The 26,766-nt window shown below is 39.3% G+C and overlaps 1 protein-coding gene across 9 annotated transcripts in view; it reads left to right on the top strand.

Moving 5' to 3' along the window:
• vipr1b (vasoactive intestinal peptide receptor 1b) overlaps window positions 1-26,766 on the top strand; it is a 183,731-nt gene that overhangs the window by 138,241 nt on the left and 18,724 nt on the right. For 4 of the 9 annotated variants that reach the window (XR_009809757.1, XM_061921298.1, XM_061921293.1 and 1 more), the window contains 5 exons: window positions 5,647-5,750; window positions 14,095-14,192; window positions 18,106-18,238; window positions 21,212-21,516; window positions 21,584-21,656. Coding sequence is in view for 8 of the 9 variants with exons in the window: in XM_061921298.1 (XP_061777282.1) it covers window positions 5,647-5,750; window positions 14,095-14,192; window positions 18,106-18,238; window positions 21,212-21,516; window positions 21,584-21,656 (713 nt within the window). In the remaining variant the exon portion in view is untranslated. The remainder of the gene's footprint in view (window positions 1-5,646; window positions 5,751-14,094; window positions 14,193-18,105; window positions 18,239-21,211; window positions 21,517-21,583; window positions 21,657-26,766) is intronic. The other 5 variants (XM_061921300.1, XM_061921294.1, XM_061921299.1 and 2 more) reach the window with 3 other exon arrangements.

Raw genomic sequence — 26,766 nt, 5'->3', positions numbered from 1 at the left:
TTTGTTTATTGATATAGCTAGCAATTAGCGCTCTAGTTGTGATCTGGAGATTAACACCCTAGTTGGAAGCTAGTGATTGGGGTGTTAATTGCCAGCGAGCAATTAGTGCGCTATTGGCCAGCTAACGATTAGCACCCTCGTTGTAAGTTGTCTGTTGGCATGCCAGTTGTTAGCTAGCGATTAGCATCCTAGTTGCCACCTAGCGATTAATATGCTAGTTGTCAGCTAACAACTGGGAAACTAGTTGTCAGCTAGCGATTAGTGCTCTAGTTGTGATCTGGCGATTAACGCCCTAGTTGGAAGCTAGCCATTGAGGTGTTAATTGCCAGCGAGCAATTGGTGCGCTATTGGCCAGCTAACGATTAGCATCCTCGTTGTAAGTTAGCTATAGGCATGCCAGTTGTTAGCTAGCGATTAGCACCCTAGTTTCCACCTAGCGATTAATGTGCTAGTTGTCAGCTAACAACTGACAAGCTAGTTGTCAGCTAGCGATTAGTGCTGTAGTTGTGATCTGGCGATTAACCCCCTATTTGGAAGCTAGCCATTGGAGTGTTAATTGCCAGCGAGCAATTAGTGCACTATTGGCCAGCTAAGGATTAGCACCCTCGTTGTCAGTTGGCTATTGGCATCCCATTCGTTAGCTAGCGATTAGCACCCTAGTTGCCACCTAGCGATTAATGTGCTAGTTGTCAGCTAACAACTGGCAAGCTAGTTGTCAGCTAGCGATTAGTGCTGTAGTTGTGATCTGGCGATTAACCCCCTATTTGGAAGCTAGCGATTGGAGTGTTAATTGCCAGCGAGCAATTGGTACACTATTGACCAGCTAACGATTATCACCATCGTTGTAAGTTAGCTATTGGCATGCTAGTTGTTAGCTAGCAATGAGCACCCTAGTTGCCACCTAGGGATTAATATGCTAGTTGTCAGCTAACAACTGGCAAGCCAGTTGTCAGCTAGCGATTAGTACTGTAGTTGTGATCTGGCAAGTAACGCCCTAGTTGGAAGCTAGCGATTGGGGTGTCAATTTGCCAGCGAGCAATTGGTGCGCTATTGGCCAGCTAACGATTAGCATCCTTGTTGTAAGTTAGCTATTGGCATGCCAGTTGTTAGCTAGCGATTAGCATCCTAGTTGCCACCTAGCGATTAATGTGCTAGTTGTCAGCTAACAACTGGCAAGCTAGTTGTCAGCTAGCAATTAGTGCTCTAGTTGTGATCTGGCGATTAACACCCTAGTTGGAAGCTAGCCATTGAGGTGTTAATTGCCAGCGAGCAATTGGTTCGCTATTGGCCAGCTAACGGTTAGCATCCTCGTTGTAAGTTAGCTATAGGCATGCCAGTTGTTAGCTAGCGATTAGCACCCTAGTTGCCACCCAGCGATTAATGTGCTAGTTGTCAGCTAACGACTGGGAAGCTAGTTGTCAGCTAGCGATTAGTGCTGTAGTTGTGATCTGGCAAGTAACGCCCTAGTTGGAAGCTAGCGATTGGGGTGTTAATTTGCCAGCGAACAATTGGTGCGCTATTGGCCAGCTAACGATTAGCATCCTCGTTGTAAGTTAGCTATAGGCATGCCAGTTGTTAGCTAGCGATTAGCACTCTAGTTTCCACCTAGTGATTAATGTGCTAGTTGTCAGCTAACAACTGGCAAGCTAGTTGTCAGCTAGCGATTAGTGCTCTAGTTATGATCTGGCGATTAACGCCCTAGTTGGAAGCTAGCCATTGGGGTGTCAATTGCCAGCGAGCAATTAGTGCACTATTGGCCAGCTAACGGTTAGCACCCTCGTTGTCAGTTGGCTATTGGCATGCCAGTTGTTAGCTAGCGATTAGCACCCTAGTTGCCACCTAGCGATTAATGTGCTAGTTGTCAGCTAACAACTGACAAGCTAGTTGTCAGCTAGCGATTAGTGCTGTAGTTGTGATCTGGCGATTAACCCCCTATTTGGAAGCTAGCCATTGGAGTGTTAATTGCCAGCGAGCAATTGGTACACTATTAGCCAGCTAACGATTATCACCCTCGTTGTAAGTTGGCTGTTTGCATGCCAGTTGTTAGCTAGCGATTAGCACCCTAGTTGCCACCTAGCGATTAATGTGCTAGTTGTCAGCTAACAACTGGGAAACTAGTTGTCAGCTAGCGATTAGTGCTGTAGTTGTGATCTGGCGATTAACACCCTAGTTGGAAGCTAGCCATTGGGGTGTTAATTGCCAGCAAGCAATTAGTGCACTATTGGCCAGCTAACGATTATCACCATCGTTGTAAGTTGGCTGTTTGCATGCTAGTTGTTAGCTAGCAATGAGCACCCTAGTTGCCACCTAGGGATTAATGTGCTAGTTGTCAGCTAACAACTGGCAAGCTAGTTGTCAGCTAGCGATTAGTGCTCTAGTTGTGATCTGGCGAGTAACACCCTCGTTGGAAGCTAGTGATTGGGGTGTTGATTTTCCAGCGAGCAATTGGTGCGCTATTGGCCAGCTAACGATTAGCACCCTCGTTGTAAGTTGGCTGTTGGCATGCCAGTTGTTAGCTAGCGATTAGCATCCTAGTTGCCACCTAGCGATTAATGTGCTAGTTGTCAGCTAACAACTGACAACCTAGTTGTCAGCTAGCGATTAGTGCTTTAGTTGTGATCTGGCGATTAACGCCCTAGTTGGAAGCTAGCAATTGGAGTGTTAATTGCCAGTGAGCAATTGGTTCGCTATTGGCCAGCTAACGATTAGCACCATCGTTGTAAGTTAGCTATTGGCATGCCAGTTGTTAGCTAGCGATTAGCATCCTAGTTGCCACCTAGCGATTATTGTGCTAGTTGTCAGCTAACAACTGGCAAGCTAGTTGTCAGCTAGCGATTAGTGCTCTAGTTGTGATCTGGCGATTAACACCCTAGTTGGAAGCTAGCCATTGAGGTGTTAATTGCCAGCGAGCAATTAGTGCACTATTGGCCAGCTAACGATTAGCACCCTCGTTGTAAGTTGGCTGTTGGCATGCCAGTTGTTAGCTAGCGACTAGCACCCTAGTTGCCACCTAACAATTAATGTGCTAGTTGTCAGCTAACAACTGGCAAGCTAGTTGTCAGCTAGCGATTAGTGCTATAGTTAGTTATCAGCTCACGATTAGCAGAGCGTGGAACACTGTACAAAGGTACAGATGTACAGGTTTCTCCTCACTGAGCCAAATTGAATTCTGTCTCTGTTTAATTCCTTGCTTCTTGTCTTGTTTAATAGATGTCATCAGTGTTTGAAGCTGACAGCGACACAATAATGTTATGATTTGAATATGATTATTGCACAACAACAGGGCAAGTTTAGAAGCAGTTGAATGTAAAACATCATCCTAATTTCATACAAGACATATTTACTACGTTACATACTACACATGAGCTAATTGTTATCGTTATTGTTATTAATAAACAACAATAGATCAAAGAAGGCAGAGAAGTGACTAGAGGTATTATACTACGTTACATACTACACAAGTTTGTCTCCCAGCTGTAAAGGTCTGGTGCAGATAAAAGATAAAAGGTTTCTGTAAGAAATATGCGGCGTTTGGACGGGAAGGAAATAATATTTAATCGAGTGGAAGATTACAGCGGGTTTATGAAAACAAGGCCCAGCGCTCGGCTTCATCCTTTTATTCTTGAACAAGCAAGACCTCAGCTCTTTGAGGTTAGCTGCGGAAAATCAATAAAAAAACACTTTTTGACAAAAAGATGAAACCAGACAGTGTTGAAACTGAAAATGCTGCACTTTGCACAAGTTGGCGACCTGACACATGCCTGTACAAAACCCAATTCCTACCACGAACCAAATGCACAAATATATGTGACCTACACACTCCCCTGAACCACCAGCAGAGGGCACTGCAGCCAGAGCGGTCTGGGTCACAAACATGGTCGGACACTGGCAAGCCAATCAGAGGCACACTAGGGAGTGTCATATTACATCATGACTTGAAGTTGTCACGTTGTGTAAACGGTAAATAAAAAGAGAACACAATGATTTGTGAATCCTTTTCAACTTAACTTCAACTGAAAAACTACAAAGACAAGATACTTAACATTCCAACTGAGAAACTTTGTTATTTTTTGCAATTATTAGCTCTTTTGGAATTTGATGCCTGCAAAATGCTTCAGAAAAGCTGGCACAAGTGGCAAAAAAGACTGAGAAAGTTGAGGAATGCTCATCAAACACTTATTTGGAACATTCCACAGGTGATCATTCTAATTGGGAACAGGAGGGTGCCATTATTGGGTATAAAAGCAGCTTCCATGAAATGCTCAGTCGTTCACAAACAAGGACGGGGCGAGTGTCACCACTTTGTCAAAAAATGCGTGAGCAAATTGTTGAACAGTTTAAGAACAACATTTCTCACCCAGCTATTGCAAGGAATTTAGGGATTTCACCATCCACGGTCCGTAATTTGAATCGAATTCCTGTGACCTTCGAGCCCTCATCAAAAAGCGACATCAGTGTGTAAAGGATATCACCACATGGGCTCAGGAACACTTCAGAAAACCCCTGTCAGTAACTACAGTTGGTCGCTACATCTGTAAGGGCAAGTTAAAACTCTACTATGTAAAGCCAAAGCCATTTATCAACAACACCCAGAAACGCCGCCGGCTTCGCTGGGCCCAAGCTCATCTAAAATGGACTGATGCAAAGTGTAAAAGTGTTCTGTGGTCTGACAAGTCCACATTTCAAATAGTGGATGTCGTGTCCTCCGGAACAAAGAGGAAAACCATCCGGATTGTTATAAGTGCAAAGTGTAAAAGCCGTCTGTGATGGTATGGGGGTGTATTAGTGCCCAAGGCATGGGTAACTTACACATCTGTGAAGGTACCATTAATGCTGAAAGGTACATACAGGTTTTGGAGCAACATATGTTGCCATCCATGCAACGTTATCATGGACGCCCCTGCTTATTTCAGCAATATAATGCCAAGCCACGTGTTACAACAGCCTAGCTTCATAGTAAAAGAGTGTGGGTACTAGACCTGTCGAATTATTAAGCCTAAAGTACCATAACGGAGACTGTTGAACAACTTAAGCTGTACATCAAGCAAGAATGGGAAAGAATTCCACTTTCAAAGCTTCAACAATTACTTTCCTCAGTTCCCAAACGTTTACTGAGTGTTTTTAAAAGGAAAGGCCATGTAACACTGTGGTAAAAATGCCTCTGTGACAACTTTTTTGCAATGTGTTGCTGCCATTAAATTCTACGTTAATGATTTTTAGCAAAAAAAATACTTCACTTGTTATTTTGGTTTTGTATTTGATTCTTTGAGACCTGGCATTTAGTCAAGTAGTAGTTCAACTGGAGACGTGTTTGGTTGAAGCAAGGCAAAAAGCTGAGGGGAGATTTGGGAAAATACCGGCCGGTGTATAGTAAAAGTAATCACATTTTATCTGTGTGGCAATTATTTGAGGCCAGGTGTCCACTAAAGAACAGGCAGTTTCCTATTTGAGGATACAAAAATGAAGTTGAGAGGAGGCCCTTAATGGGACACATTGTGAGGCGTCCATTGAAGTGGAGACATCTTGTTTATTTACTCTCCGTGTGGGCGGAGCTATGGTGACTGTAGTCACAGCGACCTAATGGTGGTTATTTCAGGAATTAGTTTGGGGTACGGCGTGTAATCTAGTCCCCTTGTCGTCCCTCAGCAGGTAACCTCTCCAAGACGTGTACGGCAGACGGCTGGACTGAGATGCGCCCGCTGGACATCGCCTTGAACTGCGGCTACAACATCAACAGCACCAGTGATGAGGTGAGAAAAAATGGGGGTCCAAACGTTTTTTTTTTTTTTACCGAGGGCCACACATGAAAAATCTGAAAATGCCGCGGCCATTTTGATATTTTTCATTTTCAAAACCGATACAATACATACAGTCGTGGTCAAAAGTTGACATACACTTCATGGTCGTCTTGAGTTTCCAATCATTTCTGCAACTCTTATTTTTTTGTGATAGAGTGATTGTAGCACATACTTGTTGGTCACAAAAAACATTAATAAAGTTGGGTTCTTTTATGAATTTATTTGTCAGGCTTGTCCCTGACAGTTTACTTATGTTTTGTATTTTTCCTCTGTCATTTCCTGTCGGCGCTCTTATTTTGGTTATTTCCTGATTGTCTCCCTGAGTGCTGCTGGCCCTCAACTGCGGCCGATTGGCACCTGGCCACACCTGGTGTCAATCAGCCAGGTGCTACTTAAACCTGCTTTGTCCTCCACTCGGTGTTGGAATATTGTCGTGTCGTGTCGTTTCGTTGTATGCTGTAAGCCAAGGGGTGTCAAACTCAAATACAGAGTGGGCCAAAATTTAAAACTGAACAAAGCCGCGGGCCAAGGTTGAAAAAATTAACCTTTTAATGGGGACCCCAAAAATTTTTGCATTGAACATTGAACAAGCAAGTGACATGCAAAATCGAGTTTCAAATAATAATTAAAAAATATCAATGGCATCCATTTTCTACCGCTTATTCCCTTTCGGGGTCACGGGGGGCGCTGGCGCCTATCTCAGCTACAATCGGGCGGAAGGCGGGGTACACCCTGGACAAGTCGCCACCTCATCGCAGGGCCAACACAGATAGACAGACAACATTCACACTCACATTCACACACATATCAAATAAAATGTAAATACAAATTTAATGCCTCTTTGCTATTTGCAGCCTTCTGAGGTAAATATCAAAATATATTGTAGCGTCCCTAAAGAGTTAGTGCTGCAAGGGGTTCTGGGTATTTGTTCTGTTGTGTTTATGTTATGTTACAGTGCGGATTTTCTCCTGAAATGTGTTTTTCAGTTTTATTGGGTGTGAGTTCACAGTGTGGCGCATATTTGTAACAGTGTTAAAGTTGTTTATACGGCCACCCTCAGTGTGACCTGTATGGCTGTTGAGCAAGTATGCTTTGCATTCACTTATGTGTGTGTAATAGTCGCATATATTATGCGAGTGGGCCTGCACGCTGTTTGTATGGAGGAATTGCGGACGTGACGACAGGTTGTAGAGAATGCTAAAGGCAGTGCCTTTAAGGCACGCCCTCAATATTGTTGACCGGGTGAAAATCGGGAGAATGGTGCTTGCCCCGAGAGATTTTCGGGAGAGACACTGAACTTCGGGAGGATTGGCAAGTATGAGAAATTGCGGTGTTACTAGCTAGGGGCGCCAAAAAAGCGGGGGAAAGGAGACGAATTCTAGGAGCCCATGACTGAGGGGGGCCTAATGATGATGAAATTATGTGTTGGGGGCCCTGTAAAGATTCTTTTCATGGGGCCCAAAATTCCTTGCGGCGCCCCTGGTTACAGCGACACCGCTGCTGTGTAATAACGGCGGGCCAGCTGTAATGTTAATTTGATATTGCCTCAAGGGCCAAATTAAATTACACGGCGGGCCAGAGTTTGACACCCATGCTGTAAGATATAAGCTACTCCCTGGATCCTGACTCCTGTTCCTGCTTCCTGGTTTCCGGTTCGTGTTTTCCTTTTCTTATTTTCTGAACATTTTCCTGCACAATGCCTGCCGCCTTCTCTGCATCTTGGGGTTCGTCAAAAATTCACTCTGACATTATTATAAATATTTGCTTACATGTCTTTTGACAAGTTTCACTGCAATAAGGCGCTTTAGGTAGCCATCCACAAGCTTCTGCTGGAATCCTTGACCACTCCTCTTGCCAAAACTGGTGCAGTTCAGCTAAATTTGTTGGTTTTCTGACACACAACTTTCCTCCAGAAGGTCTTATCTTTGTCCATGTGATGTCAGATGAAACAAAAATGGAGCTGTTTGGCCACAAAACCCAGCAATATGTTTGGAGGAGAAAAGGTGAGGCCTTTAATCACAGGAACACCATTTCTACCGTCAAGCATGGTGGTAGTGGTATTATGCTTTGGGCCTGTTTTGCTGCCAATGGAACTGGTGCTTTCCAGAGAGTAAATGGGACAATGAAAAAGGAGGATTACCTCCAAATTCTTCAGGACAAGCTAAAATCATCTGCCTGGAGGTTGGGTCTTGTGCGCAGTTGGGTGTTCCAACAGGACAATGACCCCAAACACACGTCAAAAGTGGTAAAGGAATGGCTAAATCAGGCTAGAATGAAGGTTTTAGAATGACCTTCCCAAAGTCCTGACTTAAATGTGTGGACAATGCTGAAGAAACAAGTCCATGTTAGAAAACCAACAAATGTAGCTTAACGGCACCAATTTTGTGAAGAGGAGTGGTCAAAAATTCAAGCAGAAGCTTGTGGATGACTACCAAATATTGACATTGCTGTATGTATACTATTAGGCTGCTGCCTAAGAAGATGGATTCCTCCAGTGGCCATAGACAGTTTGCTTCTACAGACTCTAGTGGCCATAGACAGTTTGCTTCTACAGACTCTAGTGGCCATAGACAGTTAGCTTCTACAGACTCTAGTGGCCATAGACAGTTCGCTTCTCCGGATTCTAGTGGCCATAGACAGTTAGCTTCTACAGACTCTAGTGGCCATAGACAGTTAGCTTCTACAGACTCTAGTGGCCATAGACAGTTAGATTCTACGGACTCTGGTGGCCATAGACAGTTAGATTCTACGGACTCTGGTGGCCATAGACAGTTTGCTTCTACGGACTCTAGTGGCCATAGACAGTTAGCTTCTCTGGACTCTAGTGCCCATAGACAGTTAGCTTCTACAGATTCTAGTGCCCATAGACAGTTTGCTTCTACAGACTCTAGTGGCCATAGACAGTTAGCTTCTACAGACTCTAGTGGCCATAGACAGTTAGCTTCTCCGGACTCTAGTGGCCATAGACAGTTAGCTTCTCCGGACTCTAGTGGCCATAGACAATTAGCTTCTACAGACTCTAGTGGCCATAGACAGTTAGCTTCTACAGACTCTAGTGGCCATAGACAATTAGCTTCTACAGACTCTAGTGGCCATAGACAGTTAGCTTCTCCGGACTCTAGTGGCCATAGACAGTTCACTTCTCCGGATTCTAGTGGCCATAGACAGTTAGCTTCTACAGACTGTAGTGGCCATAGACAGTTAGCTTCTACAGACTCTAGTGGCCATAGACAATTAGCTTCTACAGACTCTAGTGGCCATAGACAGTTCACTTCTCCGGATTCTAGTGGCCATAGACAGTTAGCTTCTACAGACTGTAGTGGCCATAGACAATTAGCTTCTACAGACTCTAGTGGCCATAGACAGTTAGCTTCTCCGGACTCTAGTGGCCATAGACAGTTCACTTCTCCGGATTCTAGTGGCCATAGACAGTTAGCTTCTACAGACTGTAGTGGCCATAGACAGTTAGCTTCTACAGACTCTAGTGGCCATAGACAATTAGCTTCTACAGACTCTAGTGGCCATAGACAGTTCACTTCTCCGGATTCTAGTGGCCATAGACAGTTAGCTTCTACAGACTGTAGTGGCCATAGACAATTAGCTTCTACAGACTCTAGTGGCCATAGACAGTTCGCTTCTCCGGACTCTAGTGGCCATAGACAGTTAGCTTCTACAGACTCTAGTGGCCATAGACAGTTAGCTTCTACAGACTCTAGTGGCCATAGACAGTTAGCTTCTACAGACTCTAGTGGCCATAGACAGTTAGCTTCTACAGACTCTAGTGGCCATAGACAGTTAGCTTCTACAGACTCTAGTGGCCATAGACAGTTAGCTTCTCCGGACTCTAGTGGCCATAGACAGTTAGCTTCTCCGGACTCTAGTGGCCATAGACAATTAGCTTCTACAGACTCTAGTGGCCATAGACAGTTCACTTCTCCGGATTCTAGTGGCCATAGACAGTTAGCTTCTACAGACTGTAGTGGCCATAGACAGTTAGCTTCTACAGACTCTAGTGGCCATAGACAATTAGCTTCTACAGACTCTAGTGGCCATAGACAGTTCACTTCTCCGGATTCTAGTGGCCATAGACAGTTAGCTTCTACAGACTGTAGTGGCCATAGACAATTAGCTTCTACAGACTCTAGTGGCCATAGACAGTTCGCTTCTCCGGACTCTAGTGGCCATAGACAGTTAGCTTCTACAGACTCTAGTGGCCATAGACAGTTAGCTTCTACAGACTCTAGTGGCCATAGACAGTTTGCTTCTCCGGACTCTAGTGGCCATAGACAGTTAGCTTCTACAGACTCTAGTGGCCATAGACAGTTAGCTTCTACAGACTCTAGTGGCCATAGACAGTTAGCTTCTACAGACTCTAGTGGCCATAGACAGTTAGCTTCTACAGACTCTAGTGGCCATAGACAGTTAGCTTCTCCGGACTCTAGTGGCCATAGACAGTTAGCTTCTCCGGACTCTAGTGGCCATAGACAATTAGCTTCTACAGACTCTAGTGGCCATAGACAGTTCACTTCTCCGGATTCTAGTGGCCATAGACAGTTAGCTTCTACAGACTGTAGTGGCCATAGACAGTTAGCTTCTACAAACTCTAGTGGCCATAGACAGTTCGCTTCTCCGGATTCTAGTGGCCATAGACAGTTAGCTTCTACAGACTCTAGTGGCCATAGACAATTAGCTTCTACAGACTCTAGTGGCCATAGACAGTTTGCTTCTCCGGATTCTAGTGGCCATGGACAGTTAGCTTCTACAGACTGTAGTGGCCATAGACAGTTAGCTTCTACAGACTCTAGTGGCCATAGACAATTAGCTTCTACAGACTCTAGTGGCCATAGACAGTTCGCTTCTCCGGATTCTAGTGGCCATAGACAGTTAGCTTCTCCGGACTCTAGTGGCCATAGACAGTTATATTCTACGGACTCTGGTGGCCATAGACAGTTAGCTTCTACAGACTCTAGTGGCCATAGACAGTTATATTCTACGGACTCTGGTGGCCATAGACAGTTAGCTTCTACAGACTCTAGTGGTCATAGACAGTTATATTCTACGGACTCTGGTGGCCATAGACAGTTAGCTTCTACAGACTCTAGGGGCCATAGACAGTTTGCTTCTCCGGACTCTAGTGGCCATAGACAGTTAGCCTCTACGGACTCTAGTATCCATAGACAGTTAGCTTCTACAGACTCTAGTGGCCATAGACAGTTAGCTTCTACAGATTCTTGTGGCCATAGACAGTTAGCTTCTACAGACACTGGTGGCCATAGACAGTTAGCTTCTACAGACTCTAGTGGCCATAGACAGTTAGCTTCTACAGACTCTGGTGGCCATAGACAGTTAGCTTCTACAGATTCTAGTGGCCATAGACAGTTAGCTTCTACAGACTCTGGTGGCCATAGACAGTTAGCTTCTACAGATTCTAGTGGCCATAGACAGTTAGCTTCTACAGACTCTGGTGGCCATAGACAGTTAGCTTCTACAGATTCTAGTGGCCATAGACAGTTAGCTTCTACAGACTCTGGTGGCCATAGACAGTTAGCTTCTACAGATTCTAGTGGCCATAGACAGTTAGCTTCTACAGACTCTGGTGGCCATAGACAGTTAGCTTCTACAGATTCTAGTGGCCATAGACAGTTAGCTTCTACAGACTCTGGTGGCCATAGACAGTTAGCTTCTACAGACTCTGGTGGCCATAGACAGTTAGCTTCTACAGACTCTAGTGGCCATAGACAGTTAGCTTCTACAGACTCTGGTGGCCATAGACAGTTAGCTTCTACAGACTCTGGTGGCCATAGACAGTTAGCTTCTACAGATTCTAGTGGCCATAGACAGTTAGCTTCTACAGACTCTAGTGGCCACAGACCGTTAGCTTCTACAGACTCTGGTGGCCATAGACAGTTAGCTTCTACAGATTCTAGTGGCCATAGACAGTTAGCTTCTACAGACTCTGGTGGCCATAGACAGTTAGCTTCTACAGACTCTGGTGGCCATAGACAGTTAGCTTCTACAGACTCTAGTGGCCATAGACAGTTAGCTTCTACAGACTCTGGTGGCCATAGACAGTTAGCTTCTACAGACTCTGGTGGCCATAGACAGTTAGCTTCTACAGATTCTAGTGGCCATAGACAGTTAGCTTCTACAGACTCTAGTGGCCACAGACCGTTAGCTTCTACAGACTCTGGTGGCCATAGACAGTTAGATTCTACAGATTCTAGTGGCCATAGACAGTTAGCTTCTACAGACTCTTGAAGACTTCTACATACTCTTGGCTTTGAAAGGGTCCTGAATGTTGCCAATGTAGATATAGTTTAAATATAAATATGTTGTTTGTTATTCACATGCTTATCCAGCTTGTTGTTGTGTTTTTGCAAAGTATTCTTGTCCTTATTGACTGAAGGGTTGGCACATCATCCAGTTCTCAGCAGGAAGTCAAAGCTTCCTGTCAGTCTGCCACTTCCTGCTGACACGCTTTGAAACACTCAGCTGGTTCGATACGTTTCACACCATGGCGATATTGATACTGTTACCAACTCTTGGTACTTTTCACACCATAGCCATATCAATACTCCATCCATCCATCCATTTTCTACCGCTTGTCCTGTTGGGGGTCGCAGGGGTGGTGGAAGGGGTGTACACCCTGGACAAGTTGCCACCTCAGCAAAGACAGACAACATTCAAACACTAGGGACCATTTAGTGTTGCCAATCAACCTATCTCCAGGTGCATCTTTTTGGGGGTGGGAGGGGCTTATCCCCAGGTGCATGTCTTTGGATGTGGGAGGAGCCTATCCCCAGGTGCATGTCTTTGGAGGTAAGAGGAAGTCGGAGTACCTGGAAGGAACCCACACAGTCACGGGGAGAACATGCAAACTCCACACAGAAAGATTGAACCCAAGACCTTCGTATTGTGAGGCACACGCACTAACCCCTGTACCACCGTGATGCCCTTTCAATACTGTTATTAACTGTTATTACTTATCACACAATGACAATATCAATACTTTTAACAACTGTTAATACAATAATGATATCATCACTTTTAATAACTTATTTTTTATCATACAATGATAGTATTAAAATAGTTAATAACTGTTTTTACTTATCACACAATGATATCAATACTGTTAGTAACTGTTTTTAATGATCACAAAATGATATCAATACTGTTAGTAAATGTTATTACTTATCTCAAAATTATATCAATCCTGTTAGTAACTGTTATTACTTATCACAAAATGACGATATCAATACTGTTAACAACTGTTATTACTTATCATACAATGATGATATCCTCACTTTTAATAACTTATTATTTATCATACAATGATGATATTAAAACAGTTAACTGTTTTTACTAACACACAATGATATCAATACTGTTATCAACTGTTTTTACTTATCACAAAATAATGATATCCATACTGTTATTAACTGTTATTACTTATACAATGATGCTGATGATATCATTACTGTTATTAACTGTTATTACTTATCATACAATGATGCTGATGATATCAATACTGTTATTACTTATCCTACAATGATATCAAAACTGTTAATAACTGTTATTACTTATCACACTATGATGATATCATCACTTTTAATAACTGTTATTACTTATCACAAAATAATGATATCAATACTGTTATTACTTATTGTGCAATGATATCAATACTGTTAAGAACTGTTATTACTTATCATACATTGATGATATCAATACTGTTAACTGTTATACAATGATATCAATACTTTTAATAACTCATATTTATCATACAATGGTGATATCAAAACAGTTAATAACTGTTATTACTTATCATAAAATGATGTCAATACAGTTGATATCTCTTATTACTTATCATACAATGATGATATCAATACTGTTAACTGTTATCATACAATGATATTAATATTTTTAACTGTTATTACTTATCATACAATGATGACATCAATACTGTTATTAACGTTTACTTATCACGCAATAATAATATCATCACTGCTAATAACTATTATCATAGAATGATATCAATACTGTTAATAACTGTTATTACTTATCATGCAATGATGATATCAATACTGTTATTAACTGTTGTTACTTATCACCCTGACGATATCAATACAGTTAATAACTGTTATTACTTATCACATTACAATTGCAATACAGTTAATAACTGTTATTATCATACGATGACGATATCAATACAGTTACTGTTAGCTATTTTCACACCATGACGATATCAATACTAGTGTTTTCATGTCCCAATACTTTTGTCCTCATGTGTCATCTGCAGGGCAAGTTTTTCTGGCAAGTGAAGATCGGCTACACCGTCGGTCACAGCGTCTCCCTCGTCTCTCTCACCACCGCCATCGCCGTCCTCTGCATCTTCAGGTATGAGACAGCGGCATGCTGTATGTACAGTAATAGTACGGTATCACACTTGGTGTCATGGCATATGATATTTTTGACGGACAGTATTAATCGGAGTGCTTTTCTATGCATACACTTCCTTTTTCATCATGTCGGACTGATACCATCACTGATATCATCGCTGATGTCATGACTAATACCATCACGCATGTCACAACTGATATCATTACTGACACCGTCCCTAACACCATCACTGACATTGTCACGGATATCATCAGTGACAATGTCACTGATGATATGTCACTGATATTGTGGTGGTGGGGGCGTGGTTAGGGACTTGATCACCATGACATCATCGAGTAATTTGCATAATTTTCTCTGGTGATATGATTTTCTTTAAAAAGGCTCAAAAAATGTATACATACATTTGCACTATTTATTGATTGATAGTCACTGAGTCCATAATTGACAGTTTATTGATTGATTATTTAATCACTGAGTCCATAATTGACAGTTTATTGATTGATTATTTAGTCACTGACTCCATAATTGACAGTTTATTGATTGATTATTTAGTCACTGACTCCATAATTGACAGTTTATTGATTGATTATTTAGTCACTGAGTCCACAATTGACATTTTATTAATTGATTATGTAATCACTGACTCCATAGTTTACATTTTATTGATTGATTTATTAGTGACTAACTTTATTGATTGATTATTTAGTCACTGAGTCCAAAATTGACAGTTTATTGATTGATTATGTCATCACTGACTCCATAAGTTACATTTTATTGATTATTTAGTCACTGAGTCCATAATTGACATTTTATTGATTGATTATGTAATCACTGAGCCCATATTTGACATTTTATTGATTATTTAGTCACTGACTCCATAATTTCCATTTTAGTGATTGATTATGTAATCACTGAATCCATAAGTTACATTTTATTGATTAATTTTGTAATCACTGACTCCATAGTTTTACATTTTATTGATTGATTTATTAGTGACTAACTTTATTGATTGATTATTTAGTCACTGAGTCCATAGTTGGCAGTTTATTGATTATTTAGTCACTGAGTCCAAAATTGACAGTTTATTGATTGATTATGTCATCACTGACTCCATAAGTTACATTTTATTGATTATTTAGTCACTGAGTCCATAATTGACATTTTATTGATTGATTATGTAATCACTGAGCCCATATTTGACATTTTATTGATTATTTAGTCACTGAGCCCATATTTGACATTTTATTGATTATTTAGTCACTGAGTCCGTAATTGACGGTTTATTGATTGATTATTTAATCACTGAGTCCATAATTGACAGTTTATTGATTGATTATTTAATCACTGAGTCCATAATTGACAGTTTATTGATTGATTATTTAATCACTGAGTCCATAATTAACATTTTATTGATTGATTATTTAGTCACTGACTCCATAATTGACATTTTATTGATTGATTATTTAGTCACTGACGCCATAATTGACATTTTATTGATTGATTATCTAGTCACTGAGTCCATAGTTGACAGTTTATTGATTATTTAGTCATTGAGTCCGTAATTAACAGTTTATTGATTGATTATTTAATCACTGAGTCCATAATTGACAGTTTATTGATTGATTATTTAGTCACTGACTCCATAATTGACATTTTATTGATTGATTATTTAGTCACTGACTCCATAATTGACCTTTTATTGATTGATTATTTAATCACTGAGTCCATAATTGACATTTTATTGATTGATTATATAATCACTGACTCCATAGTTTACATTTTATTGATTGATTTATTAGTGACTAACTCCATAGTTGACATTTTATTGATTGATTATTTAGTCACTGAGTCCATAGTTGACAGTTTATTGATTGATTATGTAATCACTGACTCCATAAGTTACATTTTATTGAATATTTAGTCACTGAGTCCATAATTGACAGTTTATTGATTGATTATGTAATCGCTGAGCCCATATTTGACATTTTATTGATTATTTAGTCACTGAGTCCATAGTTGACAGTTTATTGATTATTTAGTCACTGAGTCCGTAATTGACGGTTTATTGATTGATTATGTAATCACTGACTCCATAAGTTACATTTTATTGATTATTTAGTCACTGAGTCCATAATTGACAGTTTATTGATTGATTATGTAATCGCTGAGCCCATATTTGACATTTTATTGATTATTTAGTCACTGAGTCCATAATTGATATTTTATCAATTGATTATGTTATCACTGACTCCATAGTTTACATTTTATTAATTGATTTATTAGTGACTAACTCCATAATTGACATTTTATTGATTTATTATTTAGGCACTGAGTCCATAGTTGACAGTTTATTGATTATTTAGTCACTGAGTCTATAATTGACAGTTTATTGATTGATTATGTAATCACTGACTCCATAAGTTACATTTTATCGATTATGTAGTCACTGAGTCCGTAATTGACAGTTTATTGATTGATTATGTAATCACTGAGCCCATATTTGACATTTTATTGATTATTTAGTCACTGAGTCCATAATTGACAGTTTTTTGATTGATTATGTAATCACTGAGCCCATATTTGACATTTTATTGATTATTTAGTCACTGAGTCCATAATTGACAGTTTTTTTTATTGATTATGTAATCACTGACTCCATAATTTCCATTTTAGTGATTGATTTTGTAATCACTGACTCCATAAGTTACATTTTATTGATTGATTTTGTAATCACTGACTCCATAGTTTTACATTTTATTGATTGATTTATCCATCCTTCCTTTTTCTACCGCTTATTCCCTTTTGGGGTCGCGGGGGGCGCTGGCGCCTATCTCAGCTATTAGTCACTAATTCCATAATTGACATTTTTTTGATTTAGTCACTGACTCCATAATTGAAAATGTATTGATTGATTGATTAGTCCATAATTTATATTTTATTGATTAAATATTTTGTTGATTGATTTATTAGTCATTGAGTCCATAAATTACATTTTATTGATTGATTAGTTACTGAGTCCATAATTGACAATTTATTTTTTGATTAATTAACAATGTTGACTATGTTGACGTTAGCAATGCTATTAATGCTAATAATGCTTAACACTTTAACAAAGCTAGCAACGTTAACAGTAAAAATAACCTTGAGAATGCTAACAATGTTAACCGGGTTAACAGCGTTAACAATGCTAATGTTAACAATGATAATGGGGCTAATAATGCTAACAATGCTAACACTGCTTATAAGCCCAACAATGCTAACAACGTTCAGTGCTAGCAAAAATACTAAGGGTAACAATGCTAATAATGCTAACAACATTAGCAAGGCTAACACTCATAACAATGCTAATAACTCCAACAATGTTGACAGTGCCAACAATGCTAATAATGTCAACAAGGCTAATGACTTTAACAGCGTTAACAATGCTAATATTAACAATGATAATGGGGCTAATAATGCTAACAATGCTAACACTGCTTATAAGCCCAACAATGCTAACAACGTTCAGTGCTAGCAAAAATACTAAGGGTAACAATGCTAATAATGCTAACAACATTAGCAAGGCTAACACTCATAACAATGCTAATAACTCCAACAATGTTTACAGTGCCAACAATGCTAATAATGTCAACAACGCTAATGACCTTAACAATGCTAATATCGTTAACAATGTTGACAATGCAAATAACCCTAGCAATGTTAATAATGTTTACAAAGCTAACTTTTTTTAACATGTTAACCATGCTAACAATGATAACCATGCTAAGAATGCCAATAACCCCAACAACATTAATAATGTAACAGTGCTAAGAATGCTAACAATGTTAACAATACTAACAGTGATGACAACGCTAACAATGTTGGCTAACAAAACTAACGTGATCAACCAAAACATGTTTTTGTCCGCCAGGAAGCTGCACTGCACGAGGAACTACATCCACTTGCACCTGTTTGTCTCCTTCGTCCTCAAGGCCATCGCCGTCCTCATCAAGGATGTTGTCCTGTACGAGGTCGGGGAGGTGGACAACTGCACGTCAGGCTCGGTGGGAAGACCTGAGCAAGAACCCACTTTGTTTTGAGAGGGTCAACATCCTGCTCTTTTTAAGATAGTAAACAATTACTGATATTACTATATTAGTAGTATTTTATCTGCAGTAATTGTCAACAATTACTAATATTACAACATTATTAGTATTTTATCTCCAGTAAATTGTCAACAATTACTAATATTACAACATTATTATTATTTTATCTGCAGTAAATTGTCAACAATTACTAATTTTACAACAATATTATTATTTTATCTGCAGTAAATTGTCAACAGTTGTCAATATCAACAACATGATTAGTATTTTGTCTGGGGTAAATTGTCAACAATTACTAATATTACAACATTATTATTTTTTCTGCAGTAAATTGTTAACAATTACCGTACTAATATTAAAACATTATTAAAGTTTTATCTGCAGTAAATTGTCAACAATTACTAATATTAACATTATTATTTTCTCTGCAGTAAATTGTCAAGAATTACCAATGTTACAACATTATTAGTATTTTATCTCCAGTGAATTGTCAACAATTACTAATATTACAACAACATTAGTATTTTATCTGCAGTAAATTGTCAACAATTACTATTTTTACAACAATATTATTATTTTATCCGCAGTAAATTGTCAACAGTTGCCAATATTAACAACATTATTAGTATTTTATCTGGGGTAAATTGTCAACAATTACTAATATTACAACATTATTATTTTTTCCGCAGTAAATTGTTAACAATTACCGTACTAATATTAAAACATTATTAGAGTTTTATCTGCAGTAAATTGTCAACAATTACCAATGTTACAACATTATTAGTATTTTATCTGCAGTAAATTGTCAACAATTACTAACATTACAACAACATTAATATTTTATCTGCAGTGAATTGTCAACAGTTGTCAATATTAACAACATTAGTAGTATTTTATCTGGGGTAAATTGTCAACAATTACTAACATTACAACATTATTATTATTTCTGCAGTAAATTGTTAACAATTACCGTACTAATAGTACAACATTATTAGAGTTTTATCTGAAGTAAATTGTCAACAATTACTAATATTAACATTATTATTTTCTGTGCAGTAAATTGTCAAAAATTACCAATGTTACAACATTATTAGTATTTTATCTCTAGTAAAATGTCAACAATTACTAATATTAACAACATGATTTTTATTTTATTTGCAATAAATTGTCAACAATTAAACTACTAATATTAACATTTTTGCTATTTTATCTGCTGTAATTTGTCAACAATGTACTAATATTAACATTATTATTAATTTATCTGCTGTAAATTGTCAACAATTACCAATATTACTTTATTAGTATTTTATCTGCAGTAAATTGTCAACAATTATCAATATTAACATTATTAGTATTTTATCTGCAGTAAATTCTCAACAATTTCTAATATTACATTATTAGTATTTTATTTGCAGTAAATTGTCAACAATTACCCTACTAATATTAACATTATTATTATTTTATCTGCTATTAATTGTCAACAATTACCGTACTAATAATAACATGATTTTTATTTTATATTCAGTAAATTGTCAACAATTACTAATACTACAACATTAATAGTATTTTATCTGCAGTAAATTGTCAACAATTACTAATATTAACATTATTATTTTATCTGCAGTAAATTGTCAACAATTACTAATATTAACATTAGTATTTTATCTGCAGTAAATTGTCAACAATTACTAATATTACAACATAATTGGTATATTATCTGCAGTAAATTGTCAACAATTACTTACATTAACATTATTATTTTATCTGCAGTAAATTGTCAACAATTACCCTACTAAAATTATCATTATTATTATTTTATCTGCTGTAAAATGTCAACAATTCCCGTCCTAATATTAACATTATTATTATTATTATTATTATATCTGCAGTAAATCGTCAACAATTACTAATATTACATTAGTATTCTATCTGCAGTAAAATGTTAACAATTGCTAATATTAAAACATTAATAGTGTTTTATCTACAGTAAATTGTCAACAATTAGTAATATTACAACATTATTAGTATTTTATCTGCAGTAAATTGTCAACAATTACAACATTATTAGTATTTTATCTGCAGTAAAATGTCAACAATTGCTAATACAACATTAATAGTGTTTTATCTACAGTAAGTTGTCAATAATTACTAATATTACAACATTGTTAGTATTTTGTTTGCAGTAAATTGTCAACAATTACAACATTATTAGTATTATATCTGCAATAAAATGTCAACAATTGCTAATATTACAACATTAACAGTGTTTTATCTACAGTAAATTGTCAACAATTACTAATATTACAACATTATTAGTATTTTATATGCAGTAAATTGTCAACAATTACAACATTATTAGTATTATATCTGCAGTAAAATGTCAACAATTGCTAATATTACAACATTAATAGTGTTTTATCTACAGTATATTGTCAACAATTACTACTATTAACAATATGATTAGTATTTTATCTGCAGTAAAATTTCAACAATTACTAATATTACAACATTATTATTTTTTCTGCAGTATATTGTCAACAATTACTAATATTAACTTTACTATTATTTTATCTGCAATAAATTGTCAACAATTACAACATGATTAGTATTATATCTGCAGTAAAATTTCAACAATTACTAATATTACAACATTATTAGTATTTTATCTCCGGTAAGTTGTCAATAACCATTAATATTACCAACATGGTTAGTATTTTATCTGCATTAAATTGTCAACAATTACTAAAATAGATAGATAGTATTTTATTGACGCCTTCAGGAGAGTTCCCTCAGGAAAATTTAAGATTACACAATAAAATATACAATTTTACATGTCAACCATGAACATTTACTAGTATATTTAAAAGTGGGTGTATTGAAGTTGTTTTGCAGTGAAATATAGCAAACACTGAACAACATGAACATTTAAAGGTGGGCTGCAAGGTGGCGATGGTGTTCTTCCAGTATGCCATCATGGCGTCCTTCTTCTGGCTGCTGGTAGAAGGCCTCTACCTTCACGCCCTGCTGGCCGTCTCCTTCTTCTCGGAGAGGAAGTACTTCTGGGCGTACATTCTCATCGGCTGGGGTGAGGACGTCCTCACCGTCTTCACCGACTACACGTCCTCGTCGCCACGCTCCTCATCCGCGCTTACTAGCTTCATGTGTCGTCTCTCAGGGGGGCCCGCCGTCTTCATCGCAGCCTGGAGCGTCGCCAAGGCCTACTATAACGATGTCGGGTGAGACAAATTGTGACGTGTGTGTGCGTGTGTGCGTGTGTTTCATTGTTGCTTCCTGTGTAAGCAGCTGCTGGGACATCATCGAGACCAGCGACGTCTTCTGGTGGATCATCAAAGCTCCAATCCTGGCATCTATCTTGGTAGGTGCACAATATGAACACATTTACACCTTGAAAGGAAAACTGGGAAAAACATTTTCATGGTTTGTATGCTTTTTAATCATAATAAGAGGAGCATTTCTGCTGTTGCCATGGTGACGGTGCGTCACCCTCTTTAATGGTCCACAGTGGTAACAGTCATTCAAGCGACATTACGTTTTCCTTTTATTTGTGATTTAAAAAAAATATATTTTTAATTGTGATTTTTATTAGATTTTTTTAATACGGTCTTTATTATTTACAGTATGTTTTCTTTTTAATATATAAATATATTTCAAATTGTATTTTCCATCCATCCATCCATTTTCTACCGCTTATTCCCTTTTGGGGCCGCGGGGGGCGCTGGCGCCTATCTCAGCTACAATCGGGGCGGTAGGCGGGGTACACCCTGGACAAGTCGCCACCTCATCACAGTAAATTGTATTTTAATATTTATTTGTTTTGCTTTTTACTATATTTTATTTTTTTAGTCTTTTTCATTTTTTAAAGTACTTTTTTTTTTTTTTAAATGTTTTACATGGACCCGCTCCTTTGCGAGTGTGTCAATCACACACCTGTATAATTGTGGCTCCGCCCCTAAACCATCATTTGTACCCGCTTGCCTCAGAAATGAAACGCCTTACTCGGAATAAACGCTACGCGTGTTTTTCACGTTCCAAGAGCAATATTACACCATAAATAGTTTATGTTCATCTGTTAGTTGCTAGGCAAAATCCATGCGGTAAAAAAAATATATATGTATAAATATATCTGCTCGTTAGTCACAGATAGCCAACAGGAATAGAAATGTTTGTCTATTTATACAGTAAACCCTCATTTATCGCTAATAATGTAAAGAATTTCCCCAAAGTAGGATTTTTTATTTAAAAAATTAAAAAAAATTATAGTGACGGCATACAAAAAAATTTATGAACTTCTAAATAAGTAGTTTTTTTTTTTTGGAATAAGAAATAAAGCGTACAAATTCACCTTTTAAATATTGATATATTGTTATGAATTGTTGAATTTTTTTTTTTATTGTACACATTCACCTTCACATTCATTTACTCCAATATACTAGTGCTTCTGAGGCTGAGCCAATCAGAGGCCACGATACTGAACAGTGCACCTCGATTGCTTTGTTCTCATCTAATGGTAGTATTGATATTTATCATTCATTTCTCTGCTCAACACTTCGTTTCCCCTCCCCCCCAAATGCATTAAATATGAATAATAAACAATAACAAAATGTGCAATGTTGTGAAGCCACAAACTAGTCCACCATTTTGCAAGTTCCTGCTCTGCATTGCATATAAAAGACATATTGTAAGAAAGCAAGTTAATATACCATAAGAGTGTACTATGGTTGTATGGTATACCGGTACTAGTATAGTATTGCAGTACTAATAAATCAAAAACGGCACTATACTCTGTTTAAAAAGTACCGGTTCCCGGGCATGACGTCACGTTTTACGAGCAAAGGAGCATGTTCGGCAGTGCGCGCACACAGAGTACTTACAAGTAGACACGATAAGTGGACAGAAAAGGGAGAACGAACGCATTTTTGGCTTAAAAACTGACGATAAAGGTGAAGTTGTGACACTGAAACACACTCAGGAAATGGTGCTTTAAGACATGGTGACAAATAAAGTAAGTTTTTCACAAGTAGTATTATCACTGGAGGACCGGGAATAGCTAAAAAAATGTTTCAATACACACCATAGGAGGATACAATAGCTCACCGGGCGTCACAATGTAAACCAGTGCTCTATACCCGACATCCACTGTAATGATACCAAGTACAATAGCGTATCGAGTCGATGCTACTACGATTACATCGATATTTTTTATCGTCACATAAATTCATATTATGTTTATAAACTCACGAAATACGTCCCTGGACTTTGAATATGAGCAATGTATGATCCTGTAACTACTGGGTATCGGATCGACACCTAAATTTGTGGTATCATCCAAAACTAATGTAAAGTATCAAAGAAGAGAAGAATAAGTGATTATTACACTTTAACAGATGTGTAGATAGAACATGTTGAAACAGAAAATAAGCAGATATTAACAGTTTATTAGGGTCTTGGTCAAGGGGGGTGACCCCAGGACGCAGAGACGGGAGAAAAGGTGGAATTACAAAAATGAAAAAATGTAATTAGACAAAAAAGGGATAACCAAGGGCGATGGGGCAGAAGCGCACACCATATAACCTGGACAAAAATAGGTTCCACAGAGGTCGGCAGGAGAAAAGGCCAGGGCACACCGAGCAGGGCAAGATTCCAACAAAAAATCCCTTTTACCTCCAGGGGGGGCTAGGAAATAAACACAGAAGAGGTTTAGGGAATTCAGGATTAAGTAGCGACAAGGTACCAGGTCTGGTAAGGTGAAGCAGGCGCGTGCGCGAGAGGAGTCCAGGATACAATAACCGGCAAGGTCAGTGACCAGCCTGAAATACCGGCGGGCTAATTGCGAGCGGGTGTGCCTCAAGGGCCGCCCCTCGCCCAGGATGAAGCACTAAAAGGAGAAGGCAAGAAAACACTAAAACACAACACAGTCAAATGAACAAGTGGATTAATAATCCCTTTTTTACAGTTTGTCCCTCATAATAATAGGTAGATAAATGACACATCAGCAGACTAATTAGGAGCCTTTGTTTGTTTACTTACTACTAAAAGACAAGTTGTCTATTTTATTTCAGGACTAAATTGCAATAATAAACTCATGTTTCATGTACCCTAAGATTCAATAATGACATTTTTTGTGGTCCCCTTTATTTAGAAAAGCATCCATCCATCCATCTTCTTCCGCTTATCCGAGGTGGGGTCACGGGGGCAGTAGCCTAAGCAGGGAAGCCCAGACTTCCCTCTCCCCAGCCACTTCTTCCAGCTCTTCCCAGGGGATCCCGAGGCGTTCCAAGGCCATAGTCTTGCCAACGTGTCCTGGGTCTTCCCCGTCGCCTCCTACCGGTTGAACGTGCCTTAAACACCTCCCTTGGGAGGCGTTCGGGTGGCATCCTGACCAGATGCCTGAACCACCTCACCTGGCTCTTTTCAATGTGGAGGAGCAGCAGCTTTACTTTGAGCTCCTCCCGGATGGCAGAGCTTCTCACCCTATCTCTAAGGGAGAGACCCAAACTCATTTGGGCCGCTTGTACCCGTGATCTTGTCCTTTCGGTCATAACCTAAAGCTCGTGACCGAAAGGGGGGGATGGGGACGTAGCTCAACCGGTAAATTGAGAGCTTTGCCTTCCGGCTCAGCTCCTTCTTCACCACAACAGATCGATACAGCGTCCGCATTACTGAAGACGCCGCACCGATCCACGATCCACTCTTCCCTCACTCGTGAACAAGACTCCGAGGTACTTGAACTCCTCCACTTGGGGCAGGGTCTCCTCCCCAACCCGGAGATGGCACTCCACCCTTTTCCGGGCGAGAACCATGGACTCGGACTTGGAGGTACTGATTCTCATCCCAGTCGCTTCACACTCGGCTGCGAACCGATCCAGTGAGAGCTGAAGATCCCGGCCAGATGAAGCCATCAGGACCACATCATCTGCCAAAAGCTGAGACCTAATCCTGCAGCCACCAAACCAGATCCCCTCAACGCCTTGACTGCGCCGAGAAATTCTGTCCATAAAAGTTATGAACAGAATCGGTGACAAAGGGCAGCCTTGGCGGAGTCCAACCCTCACTGGAAAACGTGTCCGACTTACCGCCGGCAATGCGGACCAAGCTCTGACACTGATCATACAGGGAGTGGACCGCCACAATCAGACAGTCCGATACGCCATACTCTCTGAGCACTTCCCGGGGTACACGGTCCAATGCCTTATCCAAGTCCACAAAGCACATGCACCCTCAAGGACCCTGCCCAGAGTATAGAGCCGGTCCACAGTTCCACGACCAGGACGAAAACCACACTGTTCCTCCTGAATCCCAGGTTGGACTATCCGCCGTAGTCTCCTCTCCTTTTAGAAAAGCATCGAAATACATTTTAAAGTAAAGTTAAAGTAGCCATGATTGTCACACACACTCTAGGTGTGGTGAAATGTGTCCTCTGCATTTGACCCATCCCCTTGATCAATCAATCAATCAATCAATGTTTATTTATATAGCCCCAAATCACAAATGTCTCAAAGGACTGCACAAATCATTACGACTACAACATCCTCGGAAGAACCCACAAAAGGGCAAGGAAAACTCACACCCAGTGGGCAGGGAGAATTCACATCCAGTGGGACGCCAGTGACAATGCTGACTATGAGAAACCTTGGAGAGGACCTCAGATGTGGGCAACCCCCCCCCTCTAGGGGACCGAAAGCAATGGATGTCGAGCGGGTCTAACATGATACTGTGAAAGTTCAATCCATAGTGGCTCCAACACAGCCGCGAGAGTTCAGTTCAAAGCGGATCCAAGACAGCAGCGAGAGTCCCGTCCACAGGAAACCATCTCAAGCGGAGGTGGATCAGCAGCGTAGAGATGTCCTCAACCGATACACAGGCGAGCGGTCCATCCTGGGTCTCGACTCTGGACAGCCGTACTTCATCCATGGTTATCGGACCGGACCCCCTCCACAAGGGAGTGGGGGACATAGGAGAAAACAGAAAAGAAGCGGCAGATCAACTGGTCTAAAAAGGAGGTCTATTTAAAGGCTAGAGTATACAGATGAGTTTTAAGGTGAGACTTAAATGCTTCTACTGAGGTAGCATCTCGAACTGTTACCGGGAGGGCATTCCAGAGTACTGGAGCCTGAACGGAAAACGCTCTATAGCCCGCAGACTTTTTTTGGGCTCTAGGAATCACTAATAAGCCAGAGTTCTTTGAACGCAGATTTCTTGCCGGGACATATGGTACAATACAATCGGCAAGATAGGATGGAGCTAGACCGTGTAGTTTTTTATACGTAAGTAGTAAAACCTTAAAGTCACATCTTAAGTGCACAGGAAGCCAGTGCTGGTGAGCCAGTATAGGTGTATATATAGGTATATATGTATATAAGTATATACAGTATAGGTGTATATATAGGTATATATGTATATAAGTATATACAGTATAGGTGTATATATAGGTATATATGTATATAAGTATATACAGTACAGGCGTA

The sequence above is a fragment of the Nerophis ophidion genome, linkage group LG15 (assembly GCF_033978795.1).
Source record: "Nerophis ophidion isolate RoL-2023_Sa linkage group LG15, RoL_Noph_v1.0, whole genome shotgun sequence".
NCBI classification, from domain to species: domain Eukaryota; kingdom Metazoa; phylum Chordata; class Actinopteri; order Syngnathiformes; family Syngnathidae; genus Nerophis; species Nerophis ophidion.
Note: the sequence above shows the minus strand (reverse complement) of the source record. Positions and strands in the feature narration are given on the sequence as shown.